General features: G+C 42.0%; 1 protein-coding gene across 18 annotated transcripts in view; it reads left to right on the top strand.

The window, feature by feature from the left end:
* BRD8 (bromodomain containing 8) overlaps positions 1 to 21,192 on the top strand; it is a 31,582-nt gene that overhangs the window by 4,870 nt on the left and 5,520 nt on the right. For 5 of the 18 annotated variants that reach the window (XM_078150443.1, XM_021005192.2, XM_021005191.2 and 2 more), the window contains 21 exons: positions 1,794 to 1,843; positions 2,047 to 2,169; positions 2,289 to 2,369; positions 2,936 to 3,000; positions 4,628 to 4,764; positions 5,611 to 5,829; positions 6,195 to 6,339; positions 7,035 to 7,244; positions 7,637 to 7,917; positions 8,166 to 8,684; positions 8,980 to 9,073; positions 9,248 to 9,294; positions 9,988 to 10,202; positions 10,388 to 10,480; positions 10,625 to 10,693; positions 11,713 to 11,890; positions 12,735 to 12,839; positions 13,481 to 13,525; positions 18,173 to 18,451; positions 19,170 to 19,442; positions 19,839 to 19,993. In XM_078150443.1, the coding sequence (XP_078006569.1) occupies positions 1,794 to 1,843; positions 2,047 to 2,169; positions 2,289 to 2,369; positions 2,936 to 3,000; positions 4,628 to 4,764; positions 5,611 to 5,829; positions 6,195 to 6,339; positions 7,035 to 7,244; positions 7,637 to 7,917; positions 8,166 to 8,684; positions 8,980 to 9,073; positions 9,248 to 9,294; positions 9,988 to 10,202; positions 10,388 to 10,480; positions 10,625 to 10,693; positions 11,713 to 11,890; positions 12,735 to 12,839; positions 13,481 to 13,525; positions 18,173 to 18,451; positions 19,170 to 19,442; positions 19,839 to 19,993 (3,383 nt within the window). Of the gene's footprint in view, positions 1 to 1,793; positions 1,844 to 2,046; positions 2,170 to 2,288; positions 2,370 to 2,935; positions 3,018 to 4,627; positions 4,765 to 5,610; positions 5,830 to 6,194; positions 6,340 to 7,034; positions 7,245 to 7,636; positions 7,918 to 8,165; positions 8,685 to 8,979; positions 9,074 to 9,247; positions 9,295 to 9,987; positions 10,203 to 10,387; positions 10,481 to 10,624; positions 10,694 to 11,712; positions 11,891 to 12,734; positions 12,840 to 13,480; positions 13,526 to 15,270; positions 15,640 to 18,172; positions 18,452 to 19,169; positions 19,443 to 19,838; positions 19,994 to 21,192 lie in introns of those variants that run through there. The other 13 variants (XM_021005195.2, XM_078150448.1, XM_078150444.1 and 10 more) reach the window with 12 other exon arrangements.

Here is a 21,192-nt window from a genome sequence, read left to right as displayed (position 1 = left end):
AAGCCTCAGTTCATGAGCTATTTTTTATGGCGTTGGTCTCCAAACTTTTGATTATACATTGCTGTTTTGCCTCCAGTATCTATATTTACTTACAGATTATATTTGTGCAGTGTTGAACTAGTGATAGTCATAAAACTTACACAAAAAATAAACATTAGAAAGATGTAAAAAAGGTTAAATAATATTTGATCCTAGTATTCATAAGAAGCCACTGGAGTTTTGAATGTAGGAGTGTTATAGTTAGACTTGCACTTCAGGAGAATCACTTTTGCAGCTCTATGGAAAAGTCAGGGTTGAGCCAGGCAGAGACAGTAGAAGGTTATTATAGATGATGAGGCCCTGAACTACCATGATAGCTGTATGAGTAGAGAAAAGGGGACACGTTGGAGAGTTTTTCTGAAGGTAGAAAGGACATGGTAAGGGAGAGTGAGGACTAGAAGATGACATGATTTTGAACATGAGTGACTGAAAGGGATGGTGGTTCCCTTTAATAAGAAATGGTGACTTTCAGAAGAGGAGTGGTTTTGGTGTAGTGTTTTGCTGGTAAATTTTAACAGTTGGCACTTTGGGGTGGGGGGGATGTACATATAATACATTTTAAAGTTTTAATCTGCATTAGTAATATTTTTTCTACTTTATGTTGAGATAATCAGCCAAACAATAAATCAAGCCCTGATTTGTAGAGTTTGATTTCAAAGATAGAAACGTTCATGCTCAAACTTTTAACAGTTCTCTTCAGAGAGCCAGTTTGAGCTGACTCCAGTACATGGCTGGTTTGGTGGGAAAGATGATGTACTGAAATCTGTGATGCAGATCACAACCTATCCATGCCTGCTTATTCTGTGCTGTTCCTCCTGTCCCACAGGAAATAAAAAGTGGAAAGAGATAGGGAACTTCAGTGGGAGGGGGTGTCTAGGTGTGGAGGATGCTGGGGAGAGATAAGGCAGGAAATTGTGCCTCTGTTTGCTGCAGATGTTTGGATCAGGATTATGGCTACAACTGTTCCTCTTTGCCTCTACCTCCACCCCTCAGGTTGAAGTAGGGAAGTACTGATCAATAAGAATAGGGTCCTGTAGTTGTATTGGAACAAGCACATGCTTGGCTCTTGTGGGGATCCTAGGATATAACCCCTCTTCTTATTCTTCAGTTGGTTGATTACATGCCCTTGCTATCAGACCATGGGTGTTTGGGGAAGGATAGCCCCCGTTTTAGAGACTAGTTTTATAATTATGAGAATGCTCTAAAAAAGCTTTCCTGCCTTCCTTAGTCATTAGTACTCCTCCTCTTCCAGAATTACCATGTGTATAGTTATCCATCTGTAGGTTACATCTTCCTAGTAGAATATAAGCTACTTGAAGGCAAGGAGTGTTTTGTACTTTGTTGTATCCTCAGTTCTTAGCACACAGTGTGTGTATTTAATTGGATTCAATTGTTCTTTTGATATAATAGTCCTGTGTTTCTGTTCTACTTCATCTCCCTACCTTTTCTTCAGTTATCTTTGCAAAGACACACATGTTCTTAGGCTAGGCTTGAAACTGGTGCTAATAGAGTAACTTGGTTACAAAGAAGATTGTCTTTTAGAAGCTACTTCCTTTCCCCTCCCACAATTTGATCTCAGTTCACTGGGTTACTGAAAATCAGATCTTTCCTTGAGCTGTTAAGATAACTGTTTATTAATAGTAATAATAGCTAACATTTATATAGTGCTTACTATGTGCCAGGCACTGTGCTAGGCACTTTATGGTTATTATTTCATTTGATTTCATTAGATTCTTGATTCTTTGTTTCCATAGCATTGTGCTTCCCAGTACTCGGAACTTCTAGAGACCACTGAGACCCCAAAGTGAGTGACAAGCCAAGGGATTTGCCAAGTGTTTCTAGGCATATTTATGAGGTAGAGGGAAGTTATTAGGAAAGTTTGGTTTTATATTGATGGGAGGTATAGTTAGAGCAGAAAGTACTTATGATTGAGTGGTGGGGAAATAGGGATAATAGTTGAATTTGAAGGGATATTCTTTTGCTAGTATGTGGATTGTCCTTTTGCAGGAGGAAACGTGGTGAGAAAGGGGAAGTGGTAGAAACAGTAGAAGATGTTATTGTTCGGAAACTGACTGCTGAAAGAGTTGAAGAGCTGAAAAAAGTAATTAAGGAGACACAGGAAAAATACAGGTATTAATCATAAAGAGTGCTGACAGTCAAGAAATGGTGACTTTTAGTACTGGGCCAGAATAGAAGGTAGGTGTTGAAAATCGGATAAAAGCCAAAAGATCTTTTTTCTCTCCCTGAAGACAACTGAAGAAAGATGCAGAACTTATTCAAGCTGGACATATGGACAACCGACTCGATGAACTGTACAATGACATTGCAATGTGGGTAGTATTGGTCTCATCTCTGTGTATCTTTTCTCTTTCCCCTAGAGAAAAATCTATTCTATATATTCTGCTTGCTATCCCTTTAGACTCTAGAGACAGTCTTAAAGGTAAAAGCTGCCAGGTAGCTTACATAGCCCCAGTGGCCTGTTTGGAGCTGGTTCTAGAAGATGATTTCCAAAAACACTGCCACATTGTTATAGTAACCTGTCTTTTATCCCCAGTGCCAAATTTAGCATTTTATACCTGAATAGGCACTTAATAAATTTTGGTGCAGTTGAATTGGTTCTCATTGGAAAATGTTTGTACTCTGCCTGAGTCTAGAACTCGTAGATGAGCTTGATTGCATTCCTTTGGTGCAGTTGAATTGGTTCTCATTGGAAAATGTTTGTACTCTGCCTGAGTCTAGAACTCGTAGATGAGCTTGATTGCATTCCTTTTTGGCTTCACTGATGAGGGAGTCTGTAAAAGAGGCCTGGCTCAGCCTAGCAGAGTATTCCTGGAACCACCATAGAATTGGAGAAATGGAGTTAACTGGCAGCTAACACCTAATGTCCTCTGCCCAGGAAAAAGAAACTGGAGGAAGAAGAGGCTGAAGTGAAGAGGAAGGCTACAGATGCTGCATATCAGGGTGAGCGGAGACACAAGGTATTCTTTTCAGAGTTAGTAGATATGGCGTTATAGGTTACGTTACAGAAAGATAACTGGCCTTTCAAATTACGCCACAATTTTTCTTCTCTCCTTTTTCATGTTTACTGAACTAAGCCTACAAATAGAGCTAGAAGGCCAAAATAATCTTTTGGAAAATGAGAACAGGGACTTTGGAGCTCTGCTTGATCCTCATCTGACCCTAGATGGGTATGATTGGAAGACAGCACAGGATTGTCAGGAATCAAGCTGTAGAAATTAAATACTTCTTAAATTAAGGCTCGTTCAGTGTAGATTTGAATAGTTTGCAAAAGAGGAAACGTAGATAATGAATAATTACTTGAAAAAATGCTTAAGTTCATTAATCAAAGAGATGCAAATTAAAGTAACTTTGCAATATTGTCTCACATCAATTTGGCAAAAATAATCAAATTGGAGTTTGGTGCTGACAAATTGTGAAACAGATACACTTCTTCATTGCTGATGGAACTGTAGACTTGAATCTTTTTGTAGCACAATCTGGTGGTACGAATTAAAGGTGTTTTTTTTTTTAAATTTATATTCTTGGTCTAATAATTCTGTTGTTGGGACCATGCCCTGAAAAAGTTAAAAAACACTGCCTGTTCAAAAGATTTTCACAACAGCATAGTTGGTAATTATAAAAAAAAGACTGGAAACAGTCTAAATATTCTCAATGAAAGGGAAATGGTTAAATAAATTTAGGTATATCAGTGTAATGTAATACCATGGTATAATTAAGATCAAACATGAATAATACTAATATACGTGGAAAGACTTTTTTTTAAAATAGTGTAGGACTAAGGACTGGGCCTATGATTTCATCGGTTTAGCAAACAGCTTCTCCTAATGCAAGTTGGCACCTTCTTGGCAATTTACAATCTTAGAGAGTCGAATAGACGTTTAGTGATTAGCCCAGGATCCCTTGAGCCAGTAGGTTTCAGAGGCTGGACTTTGAACTCCAGTCTTCTGATTTCTAGACTTCTCAAATCACTACACCATTATAGTCTCTATATAATGTGAATAGGGCAAAGCAAGAAAAACAGAATCGGAAGAAAAGAGTATACCTTATGACCAAATGAGAAGAGTGAATGTGAGAAGAGACAGAGACTTATTTAGAGGGAGTGACAGAAAAATATTTTATTTTTTATACTTTGAAGCTAATTTAAATATATGTGGCTACTAAGCATTTTTATTAATGTTCAATAGTAAGTTTGCAGTAAATATTTTTTTTAAATAACTTTATTCACATGGTTGCAAGGGAGCTTAGTCATTAATTTAGTGTGACCACTACACCACAGAGATGTTTGTAAGTATGAATCGCCTCTGAAGAAAGGTGGCATGATGATGAACGCTGTCTGACACCAGGGACCATTAGGATTATGAAGTGGGTAGTTGAGAAGGAAATTGAATGTAAGGAAGAAATTAAACTGAAAGAAGATGCTTTTCCATATTTGGTAAAAGAAAGCCAAGGACACTGGTTTTCTTGCCCTAAGTTTGTTTTAATGCCACAACATGGCTTTTTAGTATATACAAACTAGTGTCTTTATTCTGTCTTGAGACTTTGGGTGGTATTCTTTTGTTTATTCTAGCTCGACAGGCAGTGAAAACACCCCCTCGGAGATTGCCAAGTGTGATGGTCCGATCACCTGCAGGCTCTACTTCTCCAGGAGGTGACTATCCACTGGGTGACTTGGCTTCATCAGCTATTGAAGAAACTAGTCCTGGAGTAAGTATGTTTTTGTCTTTGGTATGTTTTTATCTGATACGCAGTCACTGCTGCTGGGAGGATAAGCCAGCAGAGGGCAGGGAAATAAGGAAATCATTTAAATCCTAGTTCCTCCAAATTTTTCTCCTGTTATAAAAATTGAGGGGCAGCTAGGTGGCACAGTGGATAGTGCCAGGCCTGGAGTCAGGAAGACTCATCTTCCCAAGTATGAATCTGGCCTCAGACACTTAATATGACCCTGGGCAAGTCACTTCACCCTGTTTGCCTCCGTTTCGTCATCTGTAAAATGAGCTGGAGAAGGAAATGACAAATCATTTCAGTATCTTTAACAAGAAAACCCCAAAAAGGGATCATGACTGAAAAATAACTGAACAATGAAAATTTAAGTCCTAATTTTCTGTGTCCCATGCACTGAGCTGGTGGAGGGCATGATGAGTGAGTTGTGGAAAAACTGAATAAGAAAATGTTCATTCTTAGGGGTTTGCTAAGGTCTCTAGGCATATGAGAGTTGAAGCCAGGTATTTTGCTTTCTAGATTGAGAGATAAAATTGATGAGAAATTTGACACACTTCATCTAATTCATTGTTAGCAAAGTGGGAGTGAGCAGTTTCTACTGAGGGGATTGGAGGGAATTTATTGTTGGTTTGGGTGGCCAAAACAATTCTGTATGCTGTTTGTCTTGTGAGTAGGAGCTATTTAGAAAGTGTTTCTAAGCATTCTGCTTGGGACTTAGATTGGACGGGATGGGAGTGAGGAGTACCATGTAGATAAGAGAGACTAACTCTTTCAGATTAGTAGAAACCTTGAGTGTGAGAAGTCAGATACAGGTTCTCTGTTATCTCTTAGGTAACCCCTGGGACACTGCCGAGTACCCCAGTTACCTCGTTTCCTGGGATTCCTGATACCCCTCCTCCAGGCTCTGCACCCTTAGAAGCCCCCATGACCCCAGTCACAGATGACTCACCCCAGAAAAAGATGCTTGGACAGAAAGCAACTCCACCCCCCTCCCCTCTGCTGTCAGAGCTCTTGAAGAAGGGCAGCCTCCTGCCTACTAGCCCCAGACTGGTATGGAGACTTCTGTGGGTGTTTGAGAGCTATAAGCATTCAGTACTTGGAAGGGAGTGTCTGGGACTTAAAATGTTTAGTGTTTTTTTTTTTTTCCCTTAGAAAGGTCCAAAAGTGGGAGTGGTCTCTTAGCTCTTTTACAGGTGCTTTGAGTCCTGAGGCATCTGAACCACAACTTTCTGAGGTCTCTTCCCTAGAGAACCTCTTTCTATTAAATGGGAACCTGTGTGTTCGTGGGTCTGGAATTTTTCGTGTCAGATGGAATATAGGCTTAGTTTTTATAAAGTTTGATCCATTGCAGGAGTTTCTTTGGGTAGGTTGGGGGAATCTCAACTGTAGCCTTCACCTCTCTTCTTCTCTGATAGGTGAGTGAGAGTGAGATGACCGTGGCTTCTGGCCACCTGAACAGTGCCGGTGTTCTCCTCGAGGTAGGCGGGGTCCTTCCTATGATGCATGGAGGGGAAATGCAGTCAACACCCAGCACTGTTGCAGCCTCTCCTGCTGCCTCAGGTACGTCTTGCTGCTCTTTCCTTTTGTTTCTTTCAGGGTTGTCAAGCTTGGTGCGGTTACTGGTGCAGTTTTAGTGATTGTTGAAATATAGCTAATATCAGTCAAAGATGGGTGGTGGTTTGGGCTTGGTTTGTTTTTTGACACATCAGCCTTACCTCAAACTGGTTCACAAACCTCATAAAGCTTCAGAATTTGAAACCCCTCACTCCACCTCACCCCTGAAGAAATGAATAGCATAGACTGGATAAACTTTAGTGTAAAGGGATGGGAAGGGAGAGGGTGGGGTGACCTGGAAAGTGAGTGAAGGGTTCATGTGTTGTTGGTAGGGCTGGTATTAGTTGTAGAGCTTAGGTAAAGTTGTGTTTGGGCAGTTATGACCTATCACTATAGCTGGGAAAAAGAAGATGATTGTGTTGATTTTATCAGAATTGATGGCTTTATTTGTGTAAACTTTTTTTGTTCATTTACCTATCAGACGCCATGTGATGAGCATCCTGGTGGCTCATTTCTATCATAGATAATGACTAAAGGTTTCCTTAGTGACGTATGTGTAGGGCCTATTCAACACAAAAATTTCTTTTCATCCTCTGATTTCTAGAGAATGATTTTTAATTGAGTCTTAGAGAAAGTAGCTATTGCTTTCTGTTCGTGTGCTTTTCCGCCAATTCCGTTTTGTGTACCTCTTTGTCTGTTAGGTGCTCCTACTCTTTCCCGGCTTTTAGAAGCTGGTCCTACACAGTTCACCACACCTCTCACTTCCTTCTCTGCTGTTGCCAGTGAGTCTCCAGCTAAACTTCTACCACCCCCTGTAGAGTCTGTACCCCAGGCTGCCATTGTCATGATGCCTGCCCTGCCAGCACCATCCTCTGCTACAGCTGCCGCCACATCAGAAAGTGTAGTTCCAGGTGCGTCCCTGACCCAAACACTCAAGAAACCACTTGCTCCAAGATTGCAAAATTCCCTTATGGGCTTCAGGGAGGAAAAGTATGACTAAGAACATCAGCCCCAGTTCAGAACTTGATTTTCTTTATCCACAGACTGATGCTCTTAGAACAGTGGGTGAGGGAGGGTGGGTGGCTTTTGTGTCATGGAAAAGCAGGTGGGTGGATATTACTAGGGGCCAGGTTCTTGCTTTGCCTCCTGGACGGAACTGGGAAAGGGTAAACAGTCATGAAGGTTCTTATTCTTGGTCTAAATGGCTAAGTACTTAACACTTACCTCTCTCAGGCATGGTATCTTTGGTGGTCAGTTTGTACCTGATAAGCTCTTGAGGTGTTTTATTCTTCTTGTTGTTTAGTAAGTCAGCCTGACACTCGTGTACCTATGGAAGCTGTAAGTGATCAGCACACTGTGACTGTTTCCATGGACAGCAGTGAAATTTCCATGATCATCAATTCTATCAAAGAGGAATGTTTCCGATCTGGGGCAGCTGAGGCCTCTGGAGGATCAAAAGCCCCCAGCATTGATGGGAAAGAAGATTTGGACCTGGCAGAGAAGATGGACATTGCTGTATCTTACACAGGAGAAGAGCTGGACTTTGAGACTGTGGGAGATATCATCGCCATCATTGAGGACAAGGTAAGTGCCCAGCTGAGGCTAAGAGTTTTTCCTAAGCCTTGTCCGAGATTCCTCTCCCCAGCCTCTCCTCACTCCGTGAATGAGAATTGCTGGAAATTTCTCCTGCTTCTGTCCCTGTCTTCCTTTTGTGGCCCAAAGGAAAGTTGCTGACCCCGTGGTCTCAGACTAAGATTCAGGCCATCTCCTAATGAAATTGGTGGGTTGAGGCTTCCCTTGATGGCCTCATTAGTCTCTCTGTTACGGAACAGGTGGATGACCATCCAGAAGTCCTGGATGTGGCAGCTGTGGAGGCTGCCCTGTCATTCTGTGAAGACAACGATGACCCTCAGTCTCTGCCTGGCCCTTGGGAGCATTCTCTTCAGCCGGAGCAGGAGAAGTCAATCCCTCCTCCCCCAGCAGACATGACAGTTAAGCAGGAGAGGCTTGACTTTGAGGAACCAGAGACCAAGGGAATCCGTGATCTGGTGGACGTTGTGGAACCAAGTGCTGAGATCAAGGTTGAACCAGCAGAGCCAGGACCCAGTCATCCCAGCCCTGAAGCATCAGCTGGAGTTGTTATAACAGCAAATGCAGAGCCCCCTGAGCTTAAAAGTCAAGATGTAGAAGAGGAACCCAGAGAACCCAGAGGTGCTATTGCTGCTGCCGCTGCTCCTGCTGCCACCACCATTGCCATCGCTGCCGCCGCTGCAGCAGCAGCAGAGATTCCTGAAGTGGAGACCTTGATTGGGAAAGTTGATGAGACAGCACATCCCGCAGTAAAGATAGAGGTATTGGGAGAGTGGGTGATAGGTTACATTAAGGTGGAGAAGTGACAGAGGGCACACTTTTCTTTTTCCCAGTGGCATGTGCCATAGCACTGATTTGAGCTTTTCTTTGTAATGTTATGTTGAGTACTACCTGAACCCCATAAACCATGATGAAGAGAATTCTATCCCATTCCTGCTTATTATACAAGCTAGATCTGTGGTGGTTGAGTATGTGGATGGGACTTGGCATTTCTCTTTTTGGTCTCTTTGTCAGTCAGATTTTCGGATACTGAATGTTATGTGTTTCTCTCTGCAGGCTTCTCCTGAAAGTGTGATGTCTCTCCCACATGGTCAGAATCCCAGTGAAGACCCTTCAGAGACAGATAATCAACACAAGTTTGAGTTGTCAGGTAAATTAAGGAAGTTCTGCTTTCTAGCCAACCAACTCAGTGGGATCAATTCTTATTCTTGACATATTTTGAAGTATGGGTAGGCAGCAGGGGAGCACAGGTCAGCATGGGAGGGAGGAGCAGAAGAGGAAGAAATTTGTGAGAAGTACTTGAAGATATCTCTTTTCTCTGCAGATTCAATGAAAGAAGAATCAGGAACTATTTTTGGAAGCCAGATAAAGGTAATTTAGCCTTTTCTTTCTTCCTGCCTTGTGACTCGATTTTACATAGCAATGCCTCTAAATTTCAACATTTTTCTCCCAAATTTTTCTGAAACTAGAATGCTTGGGGGGAAATGGAACAGTTGATTCTAGGGATTGAGCAAGATTGATAATCTCTAGTATAAACTGTGTTCATTTCTTATCTCAGAGCTACATAAAGCTCATCTTAGTGCTTTTTACAGATAGAATGCTTTTGATATGCCTTGGAAATACCAGAGCGTGGTACCAGAGTAAAGATCTATATAGGCAAGAAAAAAGATTTCATTTCAAAAAAGGCAAATTGTCTATCCAAAGAGAAAATAAAATCTTGGTCTTTTTCTACCTCTCGATCACTGCAGCTTTCCAGTTTTCAGAAAGTAATTGAAGTTGAATTTGTAAAATGACACACCACATTAAATCCATTTCATTTCTGTGCCTTCAAAAGCCAAGGATGGAATGGGAACCTCATAGTTTAGACTTAATTAGAAACTTACGTTTTAATTTCCCAGGTGTGTTAAGCTTTTATGAACATAAGTACAAGTAATATTTGAACCTGTGTATAGTGTAGGTGGATGAGGGACAGTCAGTAAATGTGAGTGTTAGGTTGTTCTTATAACTAATCTCACTTGATTCCCAAACCAGAAATTTGCTGATTGTAACTCTGTTTTGTCCCAGGATGCCCCAGGTGAAGATGAAGATGAAGATGGGGCCAGTGAAGCAGCCAGCCTAGAAGAACCCAAGGAGGAAGACCAGGGAGAGGGTTATCTGTCAGAAATGGATAATGAGCCTCCTGTGAGCGAGAGTGATGATGGCTTTAGTATTCACAATGCTACTCTCCAGTCCCACACTTTAGCAGACTCCATCCCCAGTAGCCCTGCGTCTTCACAGTTGTGAGTATCGAATGCTCTTAGGGTTCCCAGGGTAGGGAGGGTAAGAAATAGGAATTCACCTTTTTCTCTCTTTCACCTTTTCATCCCTTTTTGTCTCAGAGTTGACTGAGGGCCCTGGAAGTGTATTCTGTTGGACCTGTGCCTAATGTGAGACTCCTTTATCTCATAACTTCTTTTTATTTCAGTTCTGTTTGCAGTGAGGATCAAGAAGCAATTCAGGCCCAGAAGATATGGAAGAAAGCCATCATGCTGGTGTGGAGAGCTGCAGCCAATCACAGGCAAGTAAGATTTTTGTTAAGTTAGAAGCAGGCTTCTCTCTGTTCATGCAAGAAATGTTCAAATAATATTAGGCTGTGTAACCACAAATGTTACTCATATCTATGCCAGTAAAATGAATTTTTAATGACTTTTATTTTGGATAGGTATGCCAATGTCTTCTTGCAACCTGTCACAGATGACATAGCACCTGGCTACCATAGCATTGTACAGAGGTAAGCAGTGGTCTTGGCACTTGGAGCAGACATGTGACTTGGAGAAAACCTAGCAAATTTTACATTCATTTAAGCAACTATTACAATATTTCCTTGTGAAGAAATTATTGAAAAAAAATGTTCCCTGCCTTTGTGCAACTTAAAATAATACATAATGAATGCATTAAAAAGGTAGAAAACAAAATGAGCTCCAAGGGGCGAAAGGTGGAAATCAGCTGGGATGGAGAAAGGTGCAGAGAACAATAATAAACATTTGTTAAGTGCCCACACTGTATCAAATGCTGGCTTTATAAAAACGTTCTGTAGAATTTATTAACATGTGGCATTTGAGATGAGCTTTAAATGATAGGTAGGAATTTTAACAGGTAAAGAGGGAAAACATTCCAAACATAAAGAACAGTGTGAGTGAGGATGTAGAGGCAGGAAAGCAACAGCTATGTTCAAAGCAAAGGAGTCCTTTTGGATGGAAAGCAAAGTGTAGTGTAGAGAATAATATGGAATGAAGGTAGAAAGGTAGGGTTGTACCAGATTGTGGAGGACCTTGAATGTGAGATGAAGAAGATGGAATTCTGTTTACTAGTAGGCAAAAGAGAGTCACTGAAGATACTCAAGTGTGATTGAAACTTGAGAAAAATTAGTCCAGTCATGAGAAATGGAGAGGAAATGATTTTTTAGGAGGCTATTTCAGTAGTTTGGGCATATGGCAGTGAGTGCTTCAACTAGAGTGGTGATTGATAATTCAACAGCATCAGTATGGTAAGCACTGGTATGCAGAATACACAGATGATACAGTTGCTGGTTTTTCAGAGTCTAGTGTCGTAGCTCTTCCATCACCAGAGTTCTTCGTACAACATTTATTTGCCTCTTGGTTAATGGTCAATTAATATTGATCATTCTGGAGTTGGGGGCTAGAGTCATGACAGTTGTGGTCTGAGTGTAGTCTAGATAGAGCTGCTGGCTTACAAAAATTCAGAAGCAGCACCTTATTCATTATTGTTTACCCCGTGCTCCCTTTCTAGGCCCATGGATTTGTCAACCATTAAGAAGAACATTGAGAACGGGCTAATAAGGACAACAGCTGAATTCCAGCGAGACATTATGCTGATGTTCCAGAATGCTGTGATGTACAATAGCTCTGACCATGATGTCTACCACATGGCTGTGGAGATGCAGAGGGATGTTTTGGAACAAATCCAGGTAATGGCAGAATCCTTGTTGCTTGGCCTCTGAGTGAAAGGGGCCATGCTAGTCATGAGATATAGCCATGGTGTAGTGCATAGGTGTCGAATGCAAACAGGAAGGGATCTCTGCCAGCCAGATAGTGACTTTAAAAAAGGAACATTATGTTGTGTTTTTTGTCTATTTTGTTAAACATTTCCTGATTACAATTTAATCTGGCTCTGAATTTGACAAGTCTAGTGTAGTGTCTACAGGACCAGTCTTGGGGTCAGGATAACTTGGTTTCCTATCCCAGCTCTGTCACGTTTTGGCTTGGTGACACTTGGCATGTCTCTCCACCTTTTGACACCCCAGCCAATTTTCTATGACTGTGAGATGCAGAGCAGTTGTCGGTCTGCATTTGTGGAGGGAGTTTCCTTAACCAAGGAGTTCCCTACCTCAAAGAAATCACCAGAAAATAAAATTAGTCATGGCATGAGGTAATGTGAGTTTGTAGCCCTGGGGATCCCACCTAGGAAACACGAGGTCATTCAGCCACTTTTGAATGTTCCACCTATAGTTTTGAGAGTCAGCAGAAGAACTCTACAAATAATTAGCATCTTCTCTACCTCTGTCCTTTGGTTTCATTGCCAAACTCCCAAATCAAACCTCCCACATACTTGTAGAAGTACTATAGAATTTGGGTGTTATATTTATTCAACTAGTCTGTCTTTCCTAAAGCTTATGCTGTTAACTCTACCAGCTTATTATTTACTGAACGATACTTAAGAATCTTGTGCTTTGCCCACTGACATTCTTGTCCTTGCTTCCATTGCCAAGTCTTTTAGTGCCCTCTTCCAACACTCTTGTCTTTTCCCAACAGCAATTCCTGGCCACCCAGCTGATCATGCAGACGTCCGAGTCTGGAATCAGTGCCAAAAGCCTTCGAGGGAGGGATTCTACCCGAAAACAGGATGCTTCAGAGAAGGTGAGGGAGCCAGGCTGTACCTATGCCTAGGACAAATCTGTATTGCAGAGATCTTGGTGATAGAAACCCAAAACATCTAAGAAAGCTGCTGCTCCCGACGCACAAATACACGTAGACCTTTAGGACTTTAGCAACATTTATAGCGGTTGGATGCCTTATAATTTGTAAGACACACCTTTTATCAATAGTCAGACCTCTGGGTGTTGGATAGGCTGCTCCCAGAAGTCCTGATGTGTTCTCCCTGTAGCATGGTGGATGTTTTCTCCCAAACCAAACATTGAAGAAGCTGGGAGTGACTGAGAGACACAGATCCAGTCACTTGGGGGAAACCGTAAGTTGAGTGAGTGATCTTGCTGGGGACAGCACTTTCAAGATGGGGGAAACTACTCAGTTTGCAAGGGTTTGGGTGCCAGTGAATTCCCATGCTAGAGGCTTCATGGTCAGATTGCTTTTAGATCTATTTCACAATGTCCTTTCCTTTTGTTCTTGAGTTTTAAAAATTTGTGTCCGTGTCTGTATCTCTGTCTGTGTGTGTGGATATACGTTTGTGTATGGTGCTTGAGGCCCTGTCCTAAAGTGTGGGTTGCTTGTGGCTGAGAGTTTCCGTGGAACCTGATCAGTGTTTGTTTGTCCTCTAACAGGACAGTGTCCCCATGGGCTCTCCTGCCTTCCTTCTCTCTCTCTTTGTAAGTATTGAATGGCTGCAAGGGATGTTGATGCCACAAATGTTCTCAGCTCCTGGTGTAGGGGAGGGTGGTAGAGGGAAAACTGACATGCAGAGTCTAGCAATGTCTTGAACTTTATATTTATTCAGGTCACTGAGTAAGAAGTGTTTTTCTCTACTATATTCCTGTCTTCTATGCATGCATGTGTGTGTGTGTGTGTGTGTGTGTGTGTGCGCGCGCGCGCTGGGTGGGTACTGCCTATGTTGATAAGGGGTCACTGGGCGGCTAGGATTATGTATTCTTTGGGTGGTGTTATGAAGGGTCTAGAATGCATATTCTTTTCTTTCCTTCTCTCCATCTTTTTTGTAGGATTATTATAAGTTATCCCTTTGCAAATGAAACAGTTGTTTGGCTGGCTTTCTAACAGCTTCTTATCCTTGCAGATATTCAAAGTTTGTCCTCATTTCCTCCTTTAAAATAAGTTACGAGACCAAGTATACCAGAGGGTCTTGCACAGTGATAATACAAGGGGGGGGGCAGGGATGAGGGGTCCACTGGAGTGGCCTGCTTAAGTTTGCTTTATGGAATCAAGAAGTGGTTTGGACTTTTCTTTCTCCACTTTGTTCATTGTGGGTCAGAGAAGCAGCATGGTGTGGTAGAACACCAGACTAAGGATTAGGAAAACTGATCACTGAATACTAGCTTTGTCCACTAATTTTCTTTGTGACCTTGGGCAAGTCAGTTTATCTGTGCCTCATTTATACATTTCTTTTGCAAAATAGAGCTAATGATACCTGTGTTACCTACCTCACAGGGATGTTGTGAGGACAGAATTAAACTATAGTTGTAAAAATGGTTTGAAAAGAGTTAAGTGCTATACAAATGCAAGATGGTGCTATTTTTATTATTCTTCCTGTTGCTTCACAGGCAACCTGTGTCCTTGAGTTGGGAACAGAAAAATTTTTAAAGACTTGGCAAATTAGTAACAAAAATTTACTGGCCCACCAAAGATGTTCACTAGCTCATCTTCTCCCACAGGCTTCCCAGCCTGTACTACCGAAAGAACAAATTAAATACAATCAGCATTCTTTCCTACTGGCCTGCTGCCCATCATCAGTGACTCTGGATCACCCAGACAGGTGTCTGGCTGCTGCAAGGCTGGTTTATAGGATTGGTCTTCTAACCTTTATCTATTGAAGACAGCAAAATATTGCACAAGAGGAAGGAGCTGGGCTGCAGGGAGAGAGCAGCAGATGGAAAGAAGCCTTCTGATTATCCTGCCCTCATGGAAAGCAGCTGTCAGGAGGTGCTAGGGAGCTAGTGCCAGGGTCAGTCGGCAGGAAAGGCCTTTCTTGTAGGGACCCCAACAGCTGGACAGGTACGTTAGCCAAGAATCTCACTGTTCACTGCCCTTTCTGACTTTCTATCTTTGTTTTGACTCTTCCTGTCCCTTTGCACAGGGATCTGGGAACTGTGGGTGGGGTAACTAAGATTCATTCTGTGGGGACCCCCAAGGTGAATGCTAAAGGCCTCTGTTTTGGGTTTGAACAGGATTCCCTATCCTGTATCTCCCCTGCATCTCCTCTCACATACCACCAGGTGCTCTTCAGCCACTTTGTGGGAAGACAGAAATGCACCACATTTCCTTGGATTCCTCTGCTGATTTGTCTCCTGAGAAACTTGACTCCCAAGCGTGCCGGGTCCCACCTTCCCCTAACCATTAACTCCTGTCTGACGCTCCCTTTCTCTGTTTGCCTGTCATTTAGGATGGGGGCACAAGAGGGCGCCGCTGCGCCATTGAAGCTGACCTGAAGATGAAGAAGTGAGGCTTTAGATCGCCTTCTTTCTGTATGGAAGCCGAGAGAAAAGAAGAGAAAAGAAGATGAGCTTGGGCTTGTTGGCCTTGCTCCCAGGATGGAACAGGAGGCGTCTGGGCGATTGCACAGACCAAGTAAACTCTCGGAGAGGCAGAGCCCTCAGCGGACTGCCCGTTTTAGGGCAGAAGTGATGACCTGTGTTCGTGTCCCCATGTGTAGCTAGCGATTGTGGCTAGTTTGTATTGTCATGTGAAGTGTACAGACTTTTTTAAACCTGTGAAGTGTCTATGTATACAATAAACTCTAGAAGAAAGAAAACCTAGCCATTTTGTGTGCTCATTTTCAGTCTCGATGGCTTTCTTTATGAGGTCAGCTAGCCTCTGTGTATGTTCAGTTGTCTCACCATTTTTTGGGTTTGAGACTACAAGAAGGAAAAATTGTCCATAAGATATCAAGTATGTTCCTATGGTGGGTGATTAGAGAAGGTAAGTAACTACCCACAATTTAAAGCCATATGTTTAGCTAGTCGCATTGTGGAATAGAGGCCAGCATTTAGCTTTTTGATGGAATTCTCCTCAGAGTAGAGTTTAGCCAATGCGTAGACATACAGGAAGGATTATCCTTCGTTTCAGTGATGTAAGCCACCTTTGCAGATAACATTTCTAGGAGAAGACTGCCTGCTATTCTTTTCCCTGTTTGTATTGAAGCCTCAGTTTACACTGAATTTTTGTGTCTGTTTTGGAAATGAATTTCCGAGATTTTTGTGTGAAGGATGAATAATGCCTTTTAAATTTATTCTTTGATTTGGCCAACCTTACTCTAGCTTCTTTCATTGATTCCTAGTTTACAGATGAAGAAAGGGTCATTTTCATGATAATCTTGTACTCATTACAGAGAGAGATTATGGGTAATTAAAAGAATGATATCTATAAAGTACTTTGAGATCTTTGGAGGAAGGTGTGTTAAAGTATAAGTGAATGTTAACTGTGGTTAAAAATCGCAAAGGCTCTAGCCTTAACAAACAGAAGCACTTACTGAGTTTGATTTTTTGCGCCATTACTTAGTGTTAAGGGGGATGCTAAAGTCCCTGTAGCATGAAAGTCTTTTCCAGTCAAGTTGTAGATAGAAGAAATGGAAGTCATTTTCAAGTTGTTTGCAGACATGATATGCTGTGAGAGAATGTCAAAGTCAAAGAAGTATAGAAAAGAACTTTGTGGTGGAAGGGAGCGTTGAAGGTCATATTGGCTACATACGTTGATGGAGAAGTTGGAGGGTTTTCTATGTGAGCATAGAGGCAGAAGTAAGTATAGAGTTTTTGTGGCGAGCGATAGTGTGAATAGTTGGAGCAGTCTGTTGGTTGATGAAGGAATTCGAATGTTAGGAGTTTGGATTTGATCTAATGAGTGATGGGAAATCTTAGTGGGTTCTTCATTAGGAAAGTAATGTAGGTTTTTAGAACAATGTCGGGTCACGCAAGAAGGACCTGAGGGTAAGGAGGATATTCCATCACTCTAGATGTGAATCTGTGAACAGCCTGAGCAGAGAAGAAAAGGTGAATGTGAAAATTAGCAGGGGGTGAGACCATTAGGACTTCATAAGATTATGATTCTAGAGCTAAAAGGGACCTTAGAGGTCATCTGGTCCAATCTTTTTTTTTGTGTGTGTGTGTGTGTGGCAATTGGGGTTAAGTGACTTGCCCAGGGTCACACAGCTAGTAAATGTAAGTGTTTGGTCTGAGGCCAGATTTGAACTCGGCTCCTCCTGACTTCAGGGCCAGTGCTCTATGCACTGTGCTGCTTAGCTGCCCTTCTAATCATCTGTTTTTAAAGATGAAGGTACTAAGACTCAGGTTTAAAATGATTTGCTGAAGGTTACCCAAGTAGGAACTGGCAGAGCTGCAATTTATACAGAGGTTTTTTGACTCTGAATCCGGCAGATGGATATGGGGAGGGATATTCAAAGGTTGTAAGCTCATGATGACCCTGTAAGAATGCCACTGATATTGATGGGGGTGTTGGAAAGGAGAAACCTCTATTTAAAACTGATAAGTTGAATTTTGGATATGTTGACTTTATGATGTCAGGGCACCCAAGGAGTATTGTCTTTTGGGCAGAGAAAGCTAAGAAACTGAAAGTTGAGTGGTCGGAACTGGAGATGATATGTATTTAAGAGTCATTAAAATAGTTGAAAATTGAAGTCTAACAAAATATGTATAAGGTGAGCCAGAGGTCCAGGAGCTAAGCCCTGGTTGATGTTTGTCATTAGGGAGCAAGAAGATAAGTCCAGTGAAAGATAGAAAGAAAAGTCAGAGGGCTAGGAAAATTGGACATTATGACTTGGAAGCAGTAGAGGTTTGTCATTTTAAGATTTGGCTGGGAGAACGTTGGCAAACTTGGAACAGTGTCATGGGAATGACAAAGATGAAGGTAGCAATTAAGGGCTGTGGTTAGTGGGCATATTTCCTCAGGTTTACCTTGCTGCATTTCGTCACATGTGCCTCTTCTCCAGGAGAAGGGTATTTTTCAGAAGTTTGCCTGTATTATTAGGTCTATTTTCTTTGCCTTGGACTGAACACTTGGGAAATCGCAAACAAAACTTTTGGGATCGGGAGTAATAGCTGCTATATTTTGCCGATTGCAGTACTTTCTCTTCACTCTTTATTTCCCTTCAGCTGCAATTAGGAGAAAGAGACCAAAAATTAACTTGGAAGTTAGATAATTTTCCCCTTCTTAAAGATTTAATAGAGAAATTCCTGTCTGCTCGACTGTTCTGAACTATGGAAGAGAGGTGGATGTTGGGGATGGTTCTGGAATGTTGAATAAATCTAATCCTTTTTTCTGTGTATTTGCAGATGGGGCATGACTGGGTTTGGTTGGATTCTGAGCAAGATTATCCTAATGACTCTGAGCTGAGCAACGACTACAGGTCCCTCTTCAGCTCATGGGACTCCAGTCTGGATCTTGAAGTGGGCAGCTGGAGGGAAGCAGAAGAGCCAGGAGCAGAGGAGCTAGAGGAGAGCAACTTAGGCAGAGAGTCCAGTGACCCCCTTATGGGGGATGGAGGCAGTGAGGAATCCCAGGAAGAGACAGAGCAATTCAACCACCAGAACCTCCTTCATTTCCTCTCTGAGGTAATCGTGTTTGCTCAGAGTGGTCAGGTTCAGAATGAGGGCAAGTTTTCACCCTCTTAGAGAACTTTTCCTTTATACTTTACCCTCATGTTGTTCTAAAACACCAATTTGAGGGAGCTGAGATGATCACTGCTCACCAAGCTGTGTCAGAGTTGAGACAAAGTGTGGTGTGATATAGAGGGCCAGTTAGGAAGTCAGGCAGACCTCAGCTAATCTTGCCTCTTTCACAGTCAGCTACCTTAGCTGTGCAGCCATGGGCAAGGCACTTAACTCTCAGTGACCAAGGCAGCTCTTTTAAGATTTTGTTACAGATGAATTGTCATTCTTTATCACTGGAGAAAATTTCCATATGGGAGTTTAGGAAATTACAGGAACAGCTGCTTTTTTTTTTTAAAGCAGCACAGGCCTATGTATAGTATTGCTGCATTTCATTCTTTCGGTAAAACCAGGGAGGTCAACAATTAACCTAATATGAATGAGGATAATGGTTTTGGTATTTTGTGACTTCAAGCTGAAACATAACTCTGGGTGAGAGCTAAGTGCCTTGAAATGGACTGGGCTTCGAGGGAGGTGGTGGATGGAAGGGTTTTGTGTGGCAGTCAGGATAAAGCCATCTCAAGAATGACCAGGAACACACCTGGTCCCTAGCTCAGTTGTGGGTCTAGTTGATGATTCCCATTGGTGTCCTTATGAATATGGAAATAAACTGTTATTGCAGGTAGCCTACTTGATGGAACCACTGTGCATCAGCAGCAAGGGAACAAGTGAGGGCTGCAGATCTCAGCCTGGCTCTAGGAAGCAAGAAGGAAGGGAAACTCAAGATGTTGAGGGAGAGGCAGGGGAGCCATGCAGGGAGATCGAGGAGTTTCCAGCCAAGGGAAACGGCTCAGTAGCACAGAAGGAGCTGGAGGGAAAAAATGAGAGGCCAGAGATGGCCCCAGTTTCCTCAGATATTTGTGAAGTTCAGGGGCCACCCCCAGAGAGTGACGAGGTAAGTGAAGAGCTAAACCAGCTGTTTAACTAGGATAGGTTTCTCATTGCCCATCCAATTTGACTCTCTGCTCTAGTCTAACCTGGGAAGACTGCCCTGACAGTAGGTATTGAAGAGCATAGCATCCCAGCCATCCTTGAGAGCTTTTCATAGCAGGGCTTGCTGATATCAAGAATGTAGTGTTTCCCTGTTTGTTCTGGAGGAAGAAAGGGAAAGTTCTGTTGTAGAATTAACTAAGTATTCTGCTAATTCCTCTAGTCTTAACTTTTTTATTCAGTACTTTATGGAATTAGCTTCCTAAGAATAGTAGGTTCTTAAGTCACCTTAGCCAGGAAGAGACGTTGCTTTGATGCTGAAGCTTTTTCTAAAGCTTGCTCTGTCTCCTGGCCTCCCCAGGGGGGGACAAAGGAAGAACCCAAAGAAGAAAAGGGTGAAGGATGTGTCTCTGAGGTAGAGAGCAGACCGCCTTTGGGTGAGTGTGATGATGGCCTCAACATTAAGGAGACTCCATTGGTGGATTTAATTTTCAGCAATGCCTCTTCCTCCAAGATGTGAGTAACAGCTTTAACCACAGTTGTCAGATGTGTCTTAATGATCTGGGCTTTTTTGTTTGTTTTTTTAAACTTTACCATAACTCCTTATGTATATGAACAAAAAAGGTGCAAAGATGGTGTGTGATAAATGTCAAACAACAAATGTACGCTGGAATGTTTTTACTTTTGGTGATTTTTCAGCCTATTTGCATGGCAGCTTTCCATCTCTAAACCAAAAGGTAGGTTAAATTTAGTAAATTTCCTTTTTATTGGAAATGCAAGAACTATGAGTAACTTGAGTCCTGACTGTATTACAAGCAGACATTTGAAAAGTGGGGATTGTGAGTTGTCCTTTTAGCAAAAAACACCTCTGAAGGCAACATTCTTCAGAAATGGATGTCTGTCTCCCAAAACATCTTTCGTCATTAGATTGTAAGCTCCTTGAGGGCAGGGACTGGCTTTCTTTTTCTTATTTGTATCCCTAGCACTTAGCACAGTGCCTGGCATTTAGTGTGGGCACTTAATAAATGTTTATTGACTATTCTTGACTATTGACTACATATCAATTTTGGCCCCTTGGTTTGTACTGTCACCTAGTAGTAGAAAGCCAGGGTTCTGGGAGCTCTACAAATTCAAGAATATCTTTCATGTGATCATAATTTCTATTTCTACACCTAAAGTAAGTAGAAGCAGAAGTAAGCAAGGGATTGCGTTTCAGGGAAATCCCAAAGTTGATTAAAAGGTTAAAGAATATCCGAATTATCATCGTGCAGACCCTGGTAGACTCTCTCTTTGTTTTCTTACATTGTTATTGTGAGTCACTTGGCAAAAATGATTGTCTGGTTATCAGTGTTCTGGTGATAAACCTTTCTGAACTTAGGTCCAGTAAGACTTTAGGAGCTTAAGGGAATAGCTATAGAAGTTATCTTTGAGGAGAGAAAGCTATAGAGAGACTAAGAACTGTCTTAAGAAATATGGGTGATTATTATTCATAGGATGTAATAACAAGCTTCCACTAAAGTCTTACCCTAATATTAGCATCATGACATAGAAGTGGCTCTGAGTTCTCAAAGGCTATGTCACAGGAGCACAAGCTCTGGCAGGTGCTTCAGAGCTGGAAGGGCTTCAAATATTGACCCTGTAATGGATTCTCTTTTGTCAAAGGACTAGCCTGTTTCAAGAGGTCCATTGCCAGGTCGGTCCATCGCCAGGTCGGT

Source organism: Phascolarctos cinereus, unplaced genomic scaffold, assembly GCF_003287225.1.
Source record: "Phascolarctos cinereus isolate Bilbo 61053 unplaced genomic scaffold, phaCin_HiC Scaffold_2;HRSCAF=192, whole genome shotgun sequence".
NCBI lineage: Eukaryota > Metazoa > Chordata > Mammalia > Diprotodontia > Phascolarctidae > Phascolarctos > Phascolarctos cinereus.
The sequence above is the reverse complement of the archived record's forward strand: the minus strand, read 5'-3'. Positions and strand labels throughout refer to the sequence as shown.